The sequence below is a fragment of the Dermacentor andersoni genome, chromosome 11 (genome assembly GCF_023375885.2).
Source record: "Dermacentor andersoni chromosome 11, qqDerAnde1_hic_scaffold, whole genome shotgun sequence".
Taxonomy (NCBI): Eukaryota; Metazoa; Arthropoda; class Arachnida; order Ixodida; family Ixodidae; genus Dermacentor; species Dermacentor andersoni.
The window spans coordinates 120,964,979-120,984,871 of NC_092824.1; the positions used below are offsets into that span (position 1 = coordinate 120,964,979).

General features: G+C 41.4%; 1 protein-coding gene and 1 long non-coding RNA gene across 2 annotated transcripts; one reads left to right on the forward strand and one right to left on the reverse strand.

Annotated features, from left to right (window-relative positions):
* The first annotated feature begins 14 nt into the window (after positions 1–14).
* LOC126539367 (telomerase RNA component interacting RNase-like) lies at positions 15–8,795 on the forward strand. Its single transcript, XM_050186202.3, has 3 exons — positions 15–367; positions 948–1,016; positions 5,871–8,795. Exons 1-3 carry the CDS (start codon positions 53–55, stop codon positions 5,973–5,975), a joined length of 489 nt encoding a protein of 162 aa, XP_050042159.1. The 5' UTR covers positions 15–52; the 3' UTR covers positions 5,976–8,795.
* Positions 8,152–16,580, reverse strand: LOC140214024 (uncharacterized). The gene is made up of 2 exons (XR_011890930.1): positions 11,538–16,580; positions 8,152–10,296 (listed from the first exon to the last, which is right to left on the reverse strand). It is a non-coding gene; the product is annotated as an uncharacterized lncRNA (long non-coding RNA).
* Positions 16,581–19,893: the final 3,313 nt, after the last annotated feature.

A 19,893-nucleotide genomic window follows, 5' to 3' on the forward strand; every position in this document is an offset into this window, starting at 1 on the left:
CAAAAGCAGGCAAAAATGGCAAAAGCTTCACGATGCTTCACGCTTCGTAAAAATGGCGGACAGGCGTCAGCCCCCACGAAATGTGCAATCTTTGGAGAATGAAGACAGTAGCAGCAGCAGTTCGGAAGGACAGAGTGACAGTGGTTCAAATTCCAATTCGCTTAATGCGTTCGTTAATGACGGAGGCTTTCTCGAAAGGTTCAAACAAATGCAGGAAGCTTGCAAGCAGCAAGCCGCTTCACAGGAGGCTCAGTTCGCTGTTCCGCAGTCCGACAGTGCCGCTACAGTTTCGGTGGAAAATGAGAAAACCGAGCCCACCGAACCGGACGCGGCTGCTGTTGCGGCCAAGAAACGGACACTCCCATTCGTAAGATGTTAATGTACTCGCGACCGAGTGCATTTCCTCACCGTCGACAGAATATATGACTGTTGCTTATAACATTGTAGATGCTTATAGTTGTCCGGTAATGCCTGATCAATTCGCAATTTGTCTGATGCTGTTTTGTGTAATTTCTTTAGCAGCTTAAAAAAAATGCAGATTTGGCTGTACGCATTCTTGCAGCCATCTGTTATTAATAGTAAAGGCTTCCTTCTCGATGATGAGAACCAGTAGTTTATGGTATAACGGAAGGACATAAATTTAATGTTGCTTTATTGTGATATGAGCGAAGTCATTGAAGCAACAGAAGTAACGTGCAGTGGATTGTAGTTCCGAAGGAGGAGTATTAGTTACGTTATTGCGAATTCTCGCAATTAGCAGTCGAACTGCGCGTCGAAGACGTTGAAAGCGTTATCTGTTTTATGTGCATGTCATCGTCCACCACCATAGTATTATCGGCCTAGTCAGTGGAGAAAAGGAAAACGCTGTGCGCTTACAGTGTGAAGGAATGGTACGGCTTCGATCTTAATTTGCATGTATCTAATGTCCTAGTACTTACTTCCTTTAGGTGGGTAAAAGAAGGGGTGGAAAAGTTCTAAAGACGGGCATTGTCCACAAGCCGAAGGTTGAAGATGAGGTAAGCCCTGGCTGAAGGTGAACTCTTTTTGTCTATGGCCCTTTGTACAACAACTTGTCATGTGCTATTTTATTCCGAGTTTTCATAGAATGTCGTTAAAAGAAAAAAAAGCTCACTGGTGTCATCAGTACCTGATGTGTGTGGATAACAGAACTGCTGCACACCTTAGTGTTGTTTACCAGTTCACGCATGCTGCAGTATAGAGTATGTACACTAACATTGATGTGGTACACAGTGATTGAACGTATGTGAGGGTTGTGCAATCTTTTGTTGGACATTAGACTTTGTCCCAGCTCTTAGCATAAAGGCAACATGGAGCACTGTGTTGGCACCTATGGTTATAGCTCCCTTGCACTGCAACTCTATGGTGATGCCAATATACTATTTGGCAAAAATTTAGTGAAAGCAAAATGGAAACATCAAAAGTAAAAGACATATGCAGGCACCAGTTTTTAAGTAACATTTTGCACCGGTGCTTTTCGTAGATTCTATTAATTTCTTATCTGCCCTGCAGCGTGGCCAATTCTGGCCTATCTGGGGTGTGATGTCATTTGAACAGATGAAAGTTAAAAAAGAATAAAAGAATCATTACAAAATACAGGCTCAGAAATGAAGTTCTACTGTGCCACAAGAAAATTTGAAACTGTTAAAATCTTTTTAAAGCTTGGGTTAAAGCAACCTGAGCCATTAGGAGGCATGGGCTAAATTACTTTTGTACATAATGCTGACAAAGGCTCCCATTTGTGAATGTTTGCAACAAAAAAAAATGTATTTGCTGCAAAGGTATAGCCTTTGTGCCTTCTCTCCATGAGTAATGTATCCATGGTGCAAGGGTTCTTCCTTGTCTAGTATACCACTGATTTACCTTTAGATGAAACTGATTCTCATTAGTGGCACATAGAAAATGATGTTCAAATTACAGACACATGCAGTATACAACTCAATTTCTGCATTGGCGACCAACACTGACTGTTAGGCAACTCTTTACATGCACAAGCACTATTGCGTGACATTTGCCATTTGGTAACACATAAGATTGGCCAACGAGTGTTTATGAATATCTATTATGTACATCTTGACTGCTTTCCCTGACTGTCCAAGTGGTTGGGTGTTGACAAATATCGATTGTATAGATAGAACCAGAGTCTTTGAATGCTTTTTCTGGTCACGAAAATCCGGTCAAAATTTCATATAGGGACAGCGCGTGCCGCTAGTGACGCAGCTGTCGAGAAGGGGGCACAAAACGGGCGCGCGAGCCATTCACAGCGCCTGTTTTTTTTTTTGTCAAACAGGCTGACATTCTTTAGTATTTGTGCTTTCAGGGGGCTGATATTTGTGCGTAGTATGGATGCTACTTAACCTATTATTTAAGATAAGATAAAAGTAAATATTTAAACCAAGGTTTTTAAACACCGACGTTTCGAAACCGCCTCCGTTCACCGGCTCCGTTCCTAAACCCACGTGTGGACAACTGCTGGGTCAATGAATGCACGCCATGGTATTAAGACGAGGGAAGACTCCCCCAGGCGCAATTAACATTCCCGTGTGTTTGCTGAATGTGCCGCGACTCAAGAAGCAGCCTCCTGCGCGGATTTGGCTTGGTTTTTAGCACAATATTCTTGTTGAAGTCAATTTTGTGGTCAAGTGCTTTGCAGTGTTCAGCGACTGCGCACCGCTGACTGTCCATTTGTTGTTACCTGAAAGCTTGGCTGCAACATCCAGGCACTAATAACCCTGTGTGATTGACGCCGGCCGCTAGTAAATCTTGCTAGCGGCTGTTTTCTGATAAACAGTGCACTTACTTTCTCTCGCTGCTTGTTATAAACAGGATCTTTTTGTACATGTGCCCAGCCTACGCATTACTTTGCCATTATTTTCACCGCAACTTGTCTGTAATATCACACTGGAAGGTCTAGCGTGGCGGTCAGTAGCATTCGTGTTCCGATTGCGGCCTTGCCGGCCGAGTCCTTGCTTTTGTCAAAGTGCATAAGATTATTTACATCAGCTTATGACTGGTGCTTACCTTGCAACAAATACTGCAATGCTCACTGATGCGGAAAATCATACGTTTTGGCGGCATTTGAAGAACTTTGAAGAACTGGAGTGCACTACAGAAGCGATCACGTGACGAAAACACCAGCAGTTTAAGAAGCCCTTTTTGCTGACCCTTGTGGAGGTGGCAAAGCACTGCTGAAGACTGTTGCTACATGGGCCATTTATTTGTGCTTAGTCACACAGTGACGATGAAAACGCTGATGTGTACGGGAAAACATACGAAAATTTTTTATTCAGTGCTCACATGCTGGCTGTTCTCTAACTATGAAAATCAGACAAGCTGTCAGTGGCCACACATTGAACAAAATGTGTGCAGTGATCGGAAGCATTGAGCAACGTGTACAAAATAAAAGCAATTGGGACACAGAAGAATAGACCTTTCTAAAAGCAAAAGAAACTCACAAATGGACAGGCTCCTGTAATATATAATGATAGTATGATAAAATGTAAAATACACTGAGAAACATAGTGTGTTTAATATGTGACAGTACATTCAAATAACCACGAACTCGTCAATCCAAAAAATATCAGTGGGACCAAAATGCTTCTCGCAGACACAGACATGCTTGGAGTCAAAGGTAAAACTATCGGTTTCCTGTCATGGTATTGCCAGCTTCTATATTTCACGCTGCTTGGCGTCGATAGGCAGACAGAACAGCAAGGCTTTTTCGTGTATACCTCTGTAGCCAGAGTGGAAACCCGTCACACAGCAAGTCTTCGGCATCTCAGGTTAGCCCGTCACATGCTCTGCACTTGCTTGTGATCGAAGGCAAAATCACGAAAGAGAACAGCAGCTGCCATACCACCGCCGTTGCGTTCCACCTGTAGTCTCGCGGCTGCATACGCTCACACGCCTTTCTTGTTGCCCGCATAGGAACCCTAGCACCTCCTCGGGGAAGGCGCGGTCAATATATGAAGCATTCCCATAGCGTTATGGACAAGTTTCATGACCATAAAAGCATTGAAAGACTCTGATAGAACTTTTTGTGTTGTTTGTTCTGCCTCTTACTAAGATATCATTAATAAGTTGGAGTGCATGTGTGTGAAGTTATGTTTTGTATAAATAAATTTAAGGTGTCTATGTAGTGGCTGTCTTGCGCTCTTTATATTGCTATGAGTCTAATTATTGCTACAGATTTAATGTGAACAATTAGGTTGTGCTTAGGAAAGTGAACACTGGAAAGAAAAAGTGTAAAGGCATATAAGCAAACAAAGGTAAACACTGTCACCTTGTGTTGCCATCAGACATCATTTTAGCTAGTCACCAACATACAAAAGCTGTTTTAATTTTATTGCTTAGCAGCAATTTAGCTAGCTAACCTCCACACACTGGCCTTAGAAATGGCCCATAAATGATACGATTGCTAGTTGCCTTCAACAGCAAACCTACTTTAGATACCGACACAGCGCTACCAACAGAACTGCTAAAGCAGTTGTGTTAACAGCAAATTGCAGCAAGCTTAAGTGGCGCACACTCTTCTAAAACAACCAAAGAAAGATGCAACATGCGAGCACACGTTTTAAACTCAAAGGAACCATAGAATAACATGGCTGCAGCCTGCACAGTCCTCATGTGTGTATTCAGCAACTGCCACTTGTGGGGAAGATGAAATTCTCATTTCTTGCAAATTTCGCTTTCTATTTTATGGAGAAACAGTGAGATAGTATTCGAGAAGTCCATGTCATGTGGTGTAGCATGAGGCACATAGCATAAAATCAAGCAGAATGTTGCTGAAAATCACTGGCACACAGGCAAAAGACATAGATGAGGGTTGCCTAACAAATAGTGTCTACCGATGGCCACTTCCAAGAGCATTGTGTGCACATGTATATGGCTTGCTGCTCACTCTCTGCTGTGTGTCAAGAGGAATGTGTTGTGCACCCAAAGCTGCAAGCTTCATTATGCAGTGAAGAAGGTGAAAATGCACTTTTATTGTGGTTCTTTGTATTATGCGAATTGACTGAAGTCTTGGCTGTCATAGAAAATTTTCTGTGGCAGTAAATGCAAGATGCAAAGGCACTTGCATTTATGCACTACTCATGTGTGGTTTATCAATGGATGCTGAGATCAAGCCAAAATTTCAAGCAGAAATCCTGCTACATGGAGCTGATGTGTTGCGGCCAATTTGAAGGAAAACTGCATTCTTCAACTTGGCTCTGCACTAACCTTGGCTGCACTACACAGGCTTAGCGAGGTGCTGCAAAAGATAATACTGATTATTGAGCCACTCAGAATGCGAGCGATAAATTACATTCCTTGTTTGAACTGCTGCTCTCATTGACAATTTTTGGACACAGTGGTAGTTGGTGGCAGGTTTTGTTTAATGTGGCATTTGCACTGCACTTGCCTATTTTGCCTTGACTGAATTGAAGGTGAACATTTGTAGCAATGCTTAACCAAAGAAGGCAAGTGGTGCCATCTGTCATCTAACCTTACTGCTCTGTGCTCCACCCATGGAGGTCACTTCATCTTACATGGTGCTAGCATTGCTTTGGGTGGGAAAATCTGGCACCGCTACAAATTACATGAGTGTAAGTACGGTGCCTTCCCAACCAATGTAAGCACTGTTATAACTTTGGGTGTAGATGAGCTAGCAGTTCAACTCAAAGGGCCGCTTGTACCAGTCTTGTGAATGGTGCAACATTCGGTAGAGTTATTGTGGTACTGGCACCACTGCCTTAGCCGCTGGCTAGCCAAAGAAATGCTGCCATGGATTAGTTGCTGCCAAGACACGCAAGGGATTGGTTCCTAAGGTTTGCAATGGCAGACTACAAGGTGGCAGCCAATCTGGTTTGCAGGAGGAGCTTCCCAAGGATGCCTGGTCACGGTACTTGGCCGAAGTACGCAAATACCGAGAGCGCTCGTGTGATGATGAAGAGAAGACCCGGCCACTTGTCAAGTGATGCACACTTCAGCAACGAGTGACAGAGCGAGACATTACAGCACCTTTGGAACCACTCGCCCACAGACATTCTTTCTAATGGCTGTTTGCTGTTTGGTTAAGGGACGTATGTATGAAGTAAAGTTAACCGGTCTGCTAAGTAGCATCTTGCCATTAGTGGTGTCTCGCGATATAAAAGTGAAGAAGAAAAAAAAGAAATGCTATGGCGGGCAGTGCACCATGGCACTTATTTATACTGTACATATTTTGCAGTAATAAATTTTGTTAACAGGTGAGCAATGTTGTTACAGTGTAAGATCGAGATGTTTGCTTGTATAGAAGTTAAGGTTCTGGCTATGTTTTTAATGTGGCATGCCTAACTAATAACACTGGGCTGAAGGCAGCAATACAAATTATAAGCAATTGTGGTACGACGACATTTAATTTCAAGGGAGCTGTTTTTAGGTCATGGGCAAAAGTTGTGCGCTCACTGCATGTGCAGCAAGCAGGCGGCCTCCCATCGAGTTGTGAGGAATGAGGAACTAGCCTCGGTAAACTTTTTCCCTTCTTGGTTCTAGGGGGAGACAGTGCGTGCATGTTGCTTTGCAAAGGAGTCCTGCCACTGGCAGTGTTGTATTACTAGGAGAACTAGGCTGTTGGTATGTCACAAACATGATTGCATTAAACATTTATTCCTGGGCATCCTATACGTTGCTGGGGCATAGAAAACAGTGTTGTGGTTCCCTTCAGTTGCAATTTTTGGAATTTTTTTTTTTGTCAGTAAAGTAGTGGTCATGTCGCTGTGGAACTAATCACAAAAAATTTCATGCCACCCCATCTATTTTTTCTGCTATTCTTGCAGGATTTGGTTGTTGAAATCATGTTCGTTGACAATACGATACTTTGACAATACTTTTAACTTTATTGTCGATGATACTTTGTTTTCTATAACTTTCTTGTATAGTCCTGTTATGCTTTGTTTTTACAATAAATGGTTGAGAGCTTGATAAACGCTCAAAATATTGTTTGCAATGCTTTTCATTAGGTATTTTTCACTGTAAGAAAATTGGCCTGTTTTCGTTAGAATTAGGATAGTACCGTGGTGCAGAAAGGGCATGTGCATGGTTAAAACTTAATGTTGCAATCTTGCCTTATTTTCTTCAAAGCCATGCCAATGTAAATCTTCTGTTTTGTACAATTGTGCGTATCCATCTTGTGCAACCTCTTTGTACTGCCTGTGTCACCACTGAGCACCTGAAGTAATTAATGCACTGGGTGCTTTTTTTTTTTCTTTTTTCCATTCTTGCTGATCGGGTTCGCAAAACTGTATTGCTGCACTGACTTTGTTAAATATTTACAGCTAAGCTAACTAGATTTCTGGACCAGCTATGTGGTACAAAAGTATTCGTGGGGAAAAGAGCAAATACAGTTTTACATAGAGGTGTTCTGTGCAACAAGTTCTTTGTTTACCTTCAGAACTTCGTATCATTTTGTCTTGATGCACAATCTTGCTTGGTGCTTCAGACAATTGAACTTTGTGACATGGAGAACATAAGAAAATAGCCGTTTGTGGTTGTCCATGCACAGATTTTTTTACCCCTATTATGACAAGAGAGCGCTGTTTGGGCACCGAGTTGATACCACACTAGGAGCTGGTGAAGCAAGAAATATTTAACAGACTGGCATTTGTACATTGTTCACAGATGTCCTTTGCTACTCGTGCTGGTGATTTAATGGGACGATGCTCAGTTCTTTCTGTTTCTTGTTGAACTGCAGACTTTTTGGGCACTGCTGACAAGTCTTTTCAGTACCAAGGCTGCTAAACTTGGCAACAACAGGGCATGTAGCCCGACAAAACAAGGTCATAAGGATCACATGGGGAAAATCCTGACATGGCTTTTCAGAAGTAGGAAGTTTGGTCAGTTTAGTTTACGTCCCTTCAGTAACAATGGTAACATTACAATGGGTGTGCCATGTTTCTAACTCAAAATTACAAGCATAAACTGATCACATTTTAAATGTGCAGACACTTTTTAGCAGACTTGCTTTGCAAAATCATACTACAAGCAATGCGTGATAGATAAAAGCATGGGAAAATGAGTGTTTTTGGCTGTACCAGTAGGTATGATGTAGAGCACTGCCTTCTTTCGCAGTTTTTGCCAGTGCTGCGTTATGTTGGACTAAATTAATGGTTATAGTGAGCGTGGAACAGTAAATTTTATTCCTTTACCTAACACATTTTACGCTGGGCTAAAGTGACCACATTTGTCAAAACAGTAGGTCATTTGTAAACTCTTACTCTTTTTCAGTGATGCCTGCTTTTAATGACACCTAACACAAGAAATGTTTGAAAATTTCTTTTGATGGAAAAAATTGGCACCGAAACTGATCAGCTATTAAGAAAGCAGTAATCATAAACGAACCTGTGGATAGTAACTTGTCTTTAAAAAAGCAGCACGATAAAACAGCGCAAGAACAAGAAGACCACACGGCCTCTTGCCTTGTTTCCAAATTTTGTTTGATACATTTTTTGAAGTTCAAGTGAGTCAAGTTCGGGACACTTATACCATTTGGCATGGTGGATAGCACGTAAACTTTACATGTATCAACATTTACTGAAATTCTAGATTGAATTCCTTTAAAAAGTGGCAGAAGTAAAAAAAAAATTCTGTTTCTGATGTGGTGAATGTAACTGTTGGAAAATTGTACATGCCATGTGTGCATATGGTGTACAGATGAGTGCTGTCTCTGTAGAGTCCTTGTTATCACTCCACATGCATGTCTGTGAAAGCATACCCACAGTTTGAATGTACAGGTTCCAATAAAAGTTCTACTTATGAAATGCAGACTTGGAAACTTTCGAACCTCATCACAGTAACAACTGCTTATTGCTAGTGTACTAGTGACAATACTCAACTGAGGCAGGGATTGGGTTCTGCGATATTACTTTCAGGGCTTCCATTTTCACTGTGCACTGGCTGGTTAGAGGGAAATTAGGGAGTGCTGTTTTGGGCTGCTCTTGTGTGGGCTTAAGTATCGAGGAAAGAGCATACACTGGCAACTGGACAGAAGCTAAGCAAGAGGCCCAGCCTGACCATTGGAATGTAAAACTAGGAAATGGGGTGAGGGAGCTTCTTGCAACATAAAATTCAAACTTGCACCTTTTCTAGGACTATTCTTTTTTTTTTTAGTGAGAAGAGACCAGACGTGTATTGTAACAGCAAAATCATGCAAAAATGTGATCACTGCCATGCTTTGAGCTAACAAAAAACACACACACAGGGAGGCACAATTCTTAGTTGCTGTTTTATCTGCTATTGAAGCACTACATCTTCTTTTGGAACTAATGCAAAAAGGCTCCCACAGTAATGTAATAGCCTAGCTTAAGGTGCTAAAGCAGGAGAAGTGTACAGGTATGCCAACTCTTTATCTTTAGTCTTTTATCAACATGTTGATCATTTCTTGCAAGGCCAGGCACTTCACTGAACATCTCGGTGATGAAACTAACAGCACAAAGGCAGCATTTTTATGAACTGAACAGAGGATATTGTCTGTCGTTATAAATGCTAATGCATTAGCTGACAGCATAATGTACGCTATACTGATGCACCTGCCTCTCGAATATGATGTATTTCAAGCTTTTATAACCCTCATGTTGCCTGATATTTACTTTATGCAGTTGCTATGCAATCAAGGAACAGAAATTTGCAACCGCAATGCTTTCAATGAATAGTTATTTATCCATCCACCTGTTTTGTTTCTCATATTGCATGTTCATGCAGCTTGTTTAACCCCACAAAGCCCGAACACCGCACCACATAAAAAAAAATTATAGAAACCTTTTTCACCTTTATTTCTGGCCATGGAGAGTGCATTTCCACAAAAAACAACAGTGAAGTGTTATTTGAGTTTTAGTTAGCACAGTAATTATTAGTTGGTTTGTTAAACTGTCCACAGCTGAAGCTTCCCTCCAGCATATAAAGACGCCTCCATGTGCTCTGTGTTTACTTTACCTTGCCTAAATAAGCATTTTGATGCATAAACTCTGCTTATCAAAAGTTATACATTGAGCTTCGTGGGGCTAAGCATTGCTCTGGCTGTCCCACAGACAACCCATCATGCATAAACAATATATGGTCCTTTCAGCACACAACAATCTTCAGATAGAATGCCCAGCAATTGTCATTTTGCATAGCTGTCGGAAAACGAGAGCTCTTGCGCTGCCACATTCAGCAACCACTCTGTTACAAGCCGCTGTGGTTGCCTAGTGACTGTGGTGTTGGGCTGCTAAGCACGAGGTCGCGGAATCGAATCCGTGCCACTGCAGCCGCATTTTGATGGGGCTGAAATGCGAAAACACCCTCATACTTACAGTTAGGTGCATGTTAAAGAACCCTAGGTTTCATCCAAATTATTCCGTAGTCCCTCACTATGGTGTGCCTCATAATCAGATCGTGGTTTTAGCAAGTAAAACCCCACAATTTTTTTTTTTTTATGTTACACAATACCACATGAATGCATAGGATCACCACAGTTTTCTCCCCTTTTATCCTAGAATGTTTTGGGTTTTAAGAACGTTTTGAAATTTGTGGTCGCAGTTTCTCCTAACAGGTAGACACCAAAGAGTGCACGCATTGTTGGCTGATGTGTACATTCAGGCAGGCACAAGCCTTCGTCAACATGTCATAACAGGTTTACAATCCCTACTTTGACAAGTTCAGCACACACAGTAGTCTGACCTTAGGAAAAGGGTATACTGAGCTAGTTGGTATAGGTTTGTGGTGAAACTTCAGCACAGCTCGCAGACGACATTCAAAAAAGAACATGCTGACACAAGGATTTTTTTGTTTGTTTTTGTATTTAGTGCACAGGCATAAAAACAGTACAGTGAAAGTTAAAAAAAGCTTTCACTGTATGAAAAGTTTAGTACAGTAAAAGCTATTGTAGGCTCAATCCCCTAGTCGTTTGAATGTCTGCCAGTTTTCATTGCAAACTGTGTTGCAGTATTGCAGAAATTTTATAAAGAAGTAAAGTAAAAAGCTGTGGTGCCCCAAAGGGATTCAAACCTCGAAACCACATATTGCCAGCCGAGGATTCTGATGCTGATGCTATAGCAAATACTGTGCCTGAAGAATACCGTACCTGGTTTCTAGAGCACTCGCTAAAATGGTTGGCTGATAAATCATGGCTCACACCATGGTTTGCAGGTTATCCATAAATAAGTGCTGAGGTAAAAGAACTTAAGTGATGCTAAAGGCCGGATAAGAAAGAGGAGGTAGAAAAAAAATGATGTCTGTACTTCACCACTTCAGAATTCCATCTCCGGAAAGATGACCATAACTAGAGTCATCAGCGAGTTTCCTTATTTAAAGAAGATTACGGGTGTGCAGCTCTGATTGTTTCCTGCAACTGATGCCACACGAAACGGCGCAAGACTTGTGACACATGATGCTCTACCCGCTATTGCATAGCTGCTTCGTATTATGACACCGGCAAAAGATGTCGAGAGCGAGTGGGGCTATACTAATCCAGGTACAACCAAATTAGGAAGGCCCACTAAGCTTCAACAAAGGCACTCCCTTACCAGAACAGGAATTGGCCTCCCTGATGCAGTATTCGGCCACCCCCTCCCAAATGGCTCACTCAATTAACCCATGGCCATCAGTCCCCAGCAGCTGCGGAGCACCTGACCAAGGCGGCGGTCAGACCTGTAACGCAGCAGAAGGTGCTAAGAATCTCTGGGTCAGGACAGGCCGCCAATGGAAACTGACCCTGTCAACCTTTAATTGCCGAACACTGTCGAGTGAGGCTAGCTTAGCAGGACTCTTTGAGCAACTATCAGACATTGTTGGGGATATCGTCAGCCTTAGCGAGATTAGAACTGGTGAGGCTCATACAATGATGAATAACAGACATGTCCTCTGCTATAGAGGTCTCGCAGATTAGAAGTAATACGGGGTAGGATTCCTAATCCATAAGGACATAGTGGGCAACACTGACGAATTCTACAGCATTAATGAGAGGCTAGCTGTAGTCGTAATCAAACTTAAGAGGTATAGATTAAATGTAGTACAAGCCAACGCTCCGACACCCAGTCACGATGATGATGAAGTAGATCAGTTCTTGGAGATGTTGTATTAGTGATGAGAAAAGTGCATACTCGGTATACTGTAGTAATGGGCGACTTCAATGCAAAAGCGGGGGAAAAGCAGGCTGGTGAACAAGCAATTAGCAACTACAGTGTTGGTTCTAGGAATGCTAGAGGAGAAATGCTGGTAGAATTCGCAGAAAGGAATAAGCTTCGAATAATGAACACCTTTTTCAGGAAACATAGTAACAGAAAGTGGACCTTGGAAAAGCCCTAATGGTGAAACAAGAAATGAAATTGATTTCATGCTTTCCGCTGATCCCAGCATAGTCCACGATGTAGAAGTGTTAAGTAGGGTAAAGTGCACTGATCATACCTTAGTGAGGGCCAGAATTCACCTCAGTTTGAAGACACAAAGAGTAAAATTGGTCAAGAAGAAACAGGTCAACCTAGAGGTAGTAAGGGTAAAAGCAGACAAAATCAGGCTGGTACTTGCAAACAAATATGCAGCCTTACAACAGAGAGATGAAGATGACACAGAGGAAATGAATGAAAGCATAACTAGGCTGGCTTCAGAGGCAGCAATTGAAGTGGGAGGCAAGGCACCAAGGCAACCAGTAGGCAAGCTCTCCCAAGTAACTAAGGACCTAATAAAGAAACGACAAAGAATGAAAGTGTCCAACTCAAAAGATAAAGTAGAATTCGCGGAACTGTCAAAACTGATCAACAAGGCGAAAATAAGTGATATTCGACACTGTAACGTGAGAAAGACTGAAGAAGCCGTAAAAAATGCATGCAGCCTAAAATCGGTGAGAAAGAAACTTGGCATAGGACAAACCAAGATGTATGCACTGAAAGATAAGCAGGGTAATATCATCAGCAATCTCGAAGATATAGTAACAGAAGCGGAAGAATTCTATATTGACCTATACAGTACCCAGAGGAGTCAGGATACCTCCATGCTGATTTTGCCAAAAGTCAATCTGAAACGGAGCCCTATCAGCTTAGGTACAAAACCCTTGTCATGAATAAAAAGCATTACGTGTACACTGCAGAAACAGACAGCGTCGCTGAACGTAAGCAATTTGCTTCATCTGATAACCGCCGTACAAATGCCAACGCAACTAAAGGTGCACCAAGCTAGAGGTGCGCGAGGGGCTGTGGGCAAGATCAGTTACACACATCTGCACTCTTTAGTAATGTTCGAAGTCTGTCTAATAAACGTGACCATTTAAACTCTGATATTGATACTTGCAATGCACGCATTCTCGTATTAACAGAAACCTGGCTTCGGCCAGAAGTAATGGATCATGAACTTTTTTCATCAGTTCATGAATTTTCTGTATATCGCTGTGATCGAGGGTCGCGAACAGGCGGTGGTGTATTGCTCGCCACCTCAAATGAACTCCCATCGTACCGCATCCACATTCCAAGTGAGTTGGAAACCGTTAGGGTTGTCGCTGAATTTCCCAAGCAAAAAATAATTATTGGTGTCTGTTACCGCCCCCCTTCTCACAATTTCATTTTCGTTAACGAACTACACGATGTGATTAATTCTGTGGCATGTCAATTCCCCAGGTTACCGCTTTTCTTAATGGGGGATTTTAACATCCCTAAGGTATCGTGGGACTGTCAGCCACCTGCGCTAAATCCGCCTTCTTCACTCGCAAGAGATTTTCTAGATATGTGCGCTGTATTTTCTTTAACACAATTGATAACGAAACCAACTGGAATAGCTGAATCAACAGCAAACATTCTTGATCTTGTACTAGCAACACACCCTGAATACATTTCTAACGTCACTCACCTGCCCGGTATAAGTGACCACTCTATTCTATCATTTCGCATTAACCTTTCACGTCCAAAATGCAAAAAGAGAAAGAAAGTTATGAACGATTATAAAAATGCAAATTTCGAACTAATCAACCAGGAACTTTGCACTTTTCTTGACAGTTTTCTCAATGGTTTTGAAGAGCGAACGGTACAATCAAACTGGGATTTATCTTTATTTAAGGTTCAAGAATTAACAAATAAATACATACCTACTCGTACAATAATTGTAAATGCTGATACACCATGGTACAACCGCCACATAAAACGTTTGTCGAATAAGAAAAAATGCACATACCGCTCAGCAATACGGTCCCCAGATGACGGCCGCTGGGCAGCCTACGAACAAGCTTCCGCCATGTACATAGCAGCCATAAAGAATGCTGAAGATACTTTTCTGAATGACACATTACCTTCAATGCTCACATCCGACTCCGAAAAGTTCTGGCGCATGTTTCATCCTAAAAGTGATAGCGCAATCAGTCTTGTTGATTCTGCAGGGAATACTATACCTGATGAGCAATGTGCCCGTGTGTTAAATGAAGCCTTTGTCAGCAACTTCTCTATAACAACACAAACAATGCTTTCTCATGTTAAGCCTTTAGGATTTATAGTAATGTCTCCCATTATAATTGACTACAATGGCGTGGTCAAAGCTATAAAAAATTTAAAAGCATCCTCCTCACCTGGGTACGATTCCATTAATCCTAGGTTTCTATAAATACAGTCTGTTACTCATCAATTATATTTACAAACATTTTTCAACAGTCTCTAGAGAACAGTTCCCTCCCCACTGACTGGAAGATCGGGAGGGTGGTTCCGCTTCACAAGTCTGGCAATAAACGCTCACCTCTAAATTATCGCCCCATTTCGCTAACTATCATTCCATGTAAAATTTTCGAGCATATTCTATTTTCAAATCTTGTTTCTTTTCTTGAATCGAATTCATTTTTTTCGCCTTCACAACATGGTTTCCGCAAGACATTCTCGTGTGATACTCAACTCGTATGTTTCACTCACCGTCTTCATGCCATCCTCGATCGTTCTTCTTTAGCTGACTGTATATTTTTAGATTTTTCAAAAGCCTTCGATAAAGTATGCTATAATCTCCTTTTATATAAGTTGCAGTTACTAAATTTGGATTCCAAACTGCTTGCATGGCTCGAATGTTTTTTACTAAATCGTTCCCAGTTTGTCTCTGTTAATAACACTGACTCTCCTCCGAGTCCTGTTTCCTCAGGGGTACCACAGGGATCGGTGCTTGGCCCTCTCCTCTTTCTAATCTACATTAACGACTTACCTTCCTGCGTCTCTTCCCATATCAACTTGTTTGCAGATGACTGTGTAATATTTCGAGAAATAACTAGTCTTAACGATACTACTATTCTACAGTCTGATCTTGATTCTGTGTCCGCTTGGTGTAAGACTTGGTGCATGGAATTAACACTAAAAAATGCAAAGTCATGCTTGTAACTAGATCTACTAATGCAAATGTTTCATATCATCTTGATAACTTTCCTTTAGAAGTAGTATCGTCATATAGATATCTTGGCGTCACTATATCCTCAAAACTAACCTGGAATGATCACATTGAATCCATAATCGCCAGCGCTAACAAAACACTTGCATATCTTCGCCGGAATTTCTCACGCGCTCCTCAGGCTCTTAAACATTTACTTTATAAAACACTAATTCGTTCAAAGGTGGAATACGCCGCCTCTGTTTGGGACCCTTTCCATGACAACCTAATCTACTCACTCGAAATGGTTCAAAATAACTCTGCACGTTTTAGTATGTCTAATTATGCTCGAATCGCAAGTGTGACTAATATGAAATCGAGCCTTGAACTACCATCACTAGCATCTCGCCATAAGATTCATCGCTTGTGTCTTTTTCACCGCATATTTCACCATCGTTCACTGCACGATGATTTCATCTTTCCTCCCCAGTACGTATCATCACGCATTGACCACCGACATAAAGTAGCCGTTCCTTTTTGCAGGACTTCTACTTTTCAGTATTCATTTTTTCCCAGGACTTGTGAAGAGTGGAACCATCTTCCTACCACTACTGCAGAAATTACAGACCATCAACATTTCAAAAATGCTTTAACAGTAACTAATTTGTTTTTTACTTCATGTTATTTCTCGTTTTTTCCTCTTGTTTGCTTGTGCTTACCTGTATCATCTACTCATTTTACATTGTTTTGTAGTTTGGTGATTTGTATTGATTTGATTTGTTAATTAGAGTATTTGTATTTGTATTGGTACATTATATAACTCCATGTATAAGTGTATCTTTTCACAGAAATGTTTTTTTGCCACTCCCCTCTGTAATGCTTCGGCCTTGAGGGTACAATAAATGAAATGAAATGAAATTATAAACAGTAATGAACAGTATATAGAAGCTCCTCCTATAACTAGCGACGAGGTCAGAAGGGCCTTGCAAGACATGAAACGAGGAAGAGCAGCAGAAGAAGATGGAGTAACAGTAGATTTAATCAAAGATGGAGGAGACATAATGCTTGGAAAACTGGTGGCTCTTTATACGAAGTGTCTATCGACTGCAAGGGTCCCAGAAAACTGGAAGAATGCGAACATTATACTAATCCACAAAAAGGGAGATGTTAAAGAATTGAAAAAATATTGGTCCATTAGCTTACTCCCAGTATTACATAAAATATTTACCAAAATAATTTCCAATAGAATAAGGGCAACAATGGATTTTAGTCAACCAAGGGAACAGGCTGGCTTCAGGAAGGGATACATTACAATGGATCACATCCATGTCTTTAATCAGGTTATCGAGAAATCCGCAGAGTATAATAGCCTCTCTATATGGTTTTCATTGGTTACGAAAAGGCAATTGTTTCAGTAGAGATACCAGCAGTCATAGAGGCAATGCGTAATCAAGGAGTACAGACCGCTTAGGTAAATACCTTGGAAAATATCTACAGAGATTCCACAGCCACCTTAATTCTACAAAGAAAAGTAGGAAGACACCTATAAAGAAAAGAGTCAGACAAGGAGACACAATCTCTCCAATGCCATTCACTGTGTGCTTAGAAGAAATGTTCAAGCTATTAAACTGGGAGGGCTTAGGAGTAAGGATCGATGGCGAATACCTCAGCAACCTTCGATTTGCCGATGACATTGATCTATTCAGCAACGCTGCAGACGAGTTACAACAAATGATTGAGGACCTTAAGAGGGAGAGTGTAAGAGTGGGGCTGAAGATTAATATGCAGAAGACAATAAAGTGAATGATGAATAACTGTGCAATCAAGGAGTAATGTAATGTAAATCAATGTAATCAAGGAGTATAGACCGCTCACGTAAATACCTTGGAAGATATCTACAGAGGTTTCACAGCTACCTTAGTTCTACACAAGAAAAGCAGGAAGATACCTATAAAGAAAGGGGTGACAGGAAGACACAATTTCTCCAATACTATTCACTGCATATTAAACTGGCAAGGCTTAGGAGTAAAGATCGACGGCGAATATCTCAGCAACCTGCGGTTTGCAGATGACATTGTTCTATCCAGCAACAATGCAGACGAATTAGAACAAATGATTGAGGACCTTAACAGAGAGAGTGTGAGAGTGGGGCAGAAGATTAATATGCAAAAGACAAAGTTAATGAATAGCCGGGTTAGGGAATAAGAGTTCAAGACCGCCAGTCAGCCTCTAGTCTATGAAGGAGTATGTTTACCTAGGTCAATTAATCACAGGGAACCCTGATCATAAGAAGGAAATCCATAGAATAAAAATGGGTTGGGTTGTATACGGCAGACACTGTCAGCTCCTGGCTGGAAGCTTACCATTATCGTTGAAAACGAAGGTGCCCAATCGGTGCATTTTACCAGTGCTGACATATTGGGCAGAGACTTGGAGACTGACAAAGGAGATTGAGAACAAATTAAGGACCGCGCAAAGAGCAATGGAACGAAAATTGCTAGGCATAACGTTAAGAGACAGAAAGAGCGGTTTAGGTCAGAGAGCAAACGGGTAGAGCCAATATTCTAATTGATGTTAAGAAAATGGAGCTGGATAGGTCATGTAGTGCGCTGGTTAGATAACCGTTTGACCATTAGGGTTACAGAATGGGTACCAAGAGAAGGGGAATGCAGCCTAGGACGGCAGAAGACTAGGTGGTGCGACGAAATTAGGAAACTCGCGGGCGCTAGTTGTAATCAGTTGGCGCAGGGCAGGGGTAATTGGAGTTTGCAGGGAGAGCCCTTCGTTCTGCAGTGGACATAAAACAGGCTGATGTTGCTGATGATTATTATGAGTGAAGCTGCAGCTCTTGTGATGGCATTTATGCAGACGCATTAGTGCTTGTGGCACCTGCGCCATTATAATTCTGTCCCACTGACAGTGCATGCGGATAAGGGAGTATCGAGAGATGTGGAATTTGCTTAGCTGCAAGCACTACAAAGTGCACCACCAACGCTATGCTCACTTGCCTCAGTGGTGGAGCAAGGGTAGTGTCCTGCCTTTCACTGCTGGCATGAGCGCTATAAGCACGCCAGCGTTCCTGCTGAGCTAACATTTTCTTATATTTCACTGGACTAACGCTGACGATTTCCCGTCAATCAGTTCGGGACAACTAGCTACATGGCCGTAAGAAGCTAAGGGATGCCAAATCCGATGTGATGATTCAGAACTTGACCATGCAAATTCAAACCCTGTTCTGGGAGGCAAACCAATGGGCACGAGAGAATGACATCTGTTTGTATGGTCTGCGAAAGGTAAAGTTCTGCTGAGACGCAAGGTTGGTTCTCCTGTCATTCTCATGAAGGGTAAGGAAGATTTCCCAAGCACAGCTTAAGGTTCCTGTCACGTTTATACCCATCTTTCTTCCTTGAACCATGTTCGTTTTACCAGCAGAATTGCATAAACCTACTGGAGATGAATATCTGCCTGGCATGAAATTTTTTCACTGAAATTGCTAATCCCCAAGAAACGAATATTTGCCTCTAGGTGCCTTATTTTCACAGCTTGATTTTGCGTTCAACATAATCATGTTAACCAAAACTTGGTACACGAATGACTACAATCCATTTTCTCTGCCTGGTTCTAATGTTTACTGTGTAAATCATTCCTACAGTCAAGGTGGTGGTGTTTGCTTGCTTGTAAAAGGAACTGTACACTGTGAACTCCTAACATAATTTTGCTGTTCGGAACCAGATTGTAAGATGCTGACAGACGTCCTAAACAATTACGTCATTTCAGCCGTGTAACGCCCCCCCCCCCCCCCCCCCCTCGGGAAATATTTCAAAATTTGACTTATTTAGAAAATTTTTCACCATTCAGTGATGAATGGATATGCAATTGCTTAATATTGACATACTATATAATGAAACTTCTAAACATGAAAATATGTTTGTTTGATAGCTTTGGAACTACTCAACAATTAATATGCCAACAAGGGTTACTGCCAATTCATGTACACTAATTGATGTTTCTCACGAATGTTAACTCTGAGGATGTTAGAGCAGGAACCAATTCATGTGATATTAGTGATCACCTACCTATACTTCTGGTTACTAAATAACAAATAAAAAAAGAAATGACTCTCTATATCAGTGCATGCTATGAGATCCCCTAAACATGAGAATTTTTGTCAAGGACGAATTCAGTTTTCATGGAATGACATTCTAACAGAAGACAACGTAAACATTACAGTCGAAACATTTATTAAAAAAGTTCAAACAAATGTATGATCGTAATTTTCCTCGGAATTACCCACTGCCCATCTAAAAAATTTAGGAAGCCGTGGATCATGCGAGACCTGTTGCACAAAATTAACCAAAAGAATGTAATGTACAATATATTTTTAGCTTCTTGCAACCCACAACTATTTGGTACCTTCAAAAAATTTTGCAATCGCCTAAATAAAGACATCCAAAAGGCTAGGCAAAACTGCTTTGATAACATTTTTATGCACTAATCTGGTAATTCTGCTTCCACCTGGAAAAACAATAAAGTGCTAGGAACACTCAACTCAAATAGCATAAT

Coding starts and splice junctions, on each gene's coding strand:
- LOC126539367 (XM_050186202.3), top strand. CDS start 53: ATGGCGGACAGGCGTCAGCCCCCACGAAATGTGCAATCTTTGGAGAAT. Junction 368..947: donor AGAAACGGACACTCCCATTC/GTAAGATGTTAA, acceptor TACTTCCTTTAG/GTGGGTAAAAGAAGGGGTGG. Junction 1,017..5,870: donor AGCCGAAGGTTGAAGATGAG/GTAAGCCCTGGC, acceptor TCTGGTTTGCAG/GAGGAGCTTCCCAAGGATGC.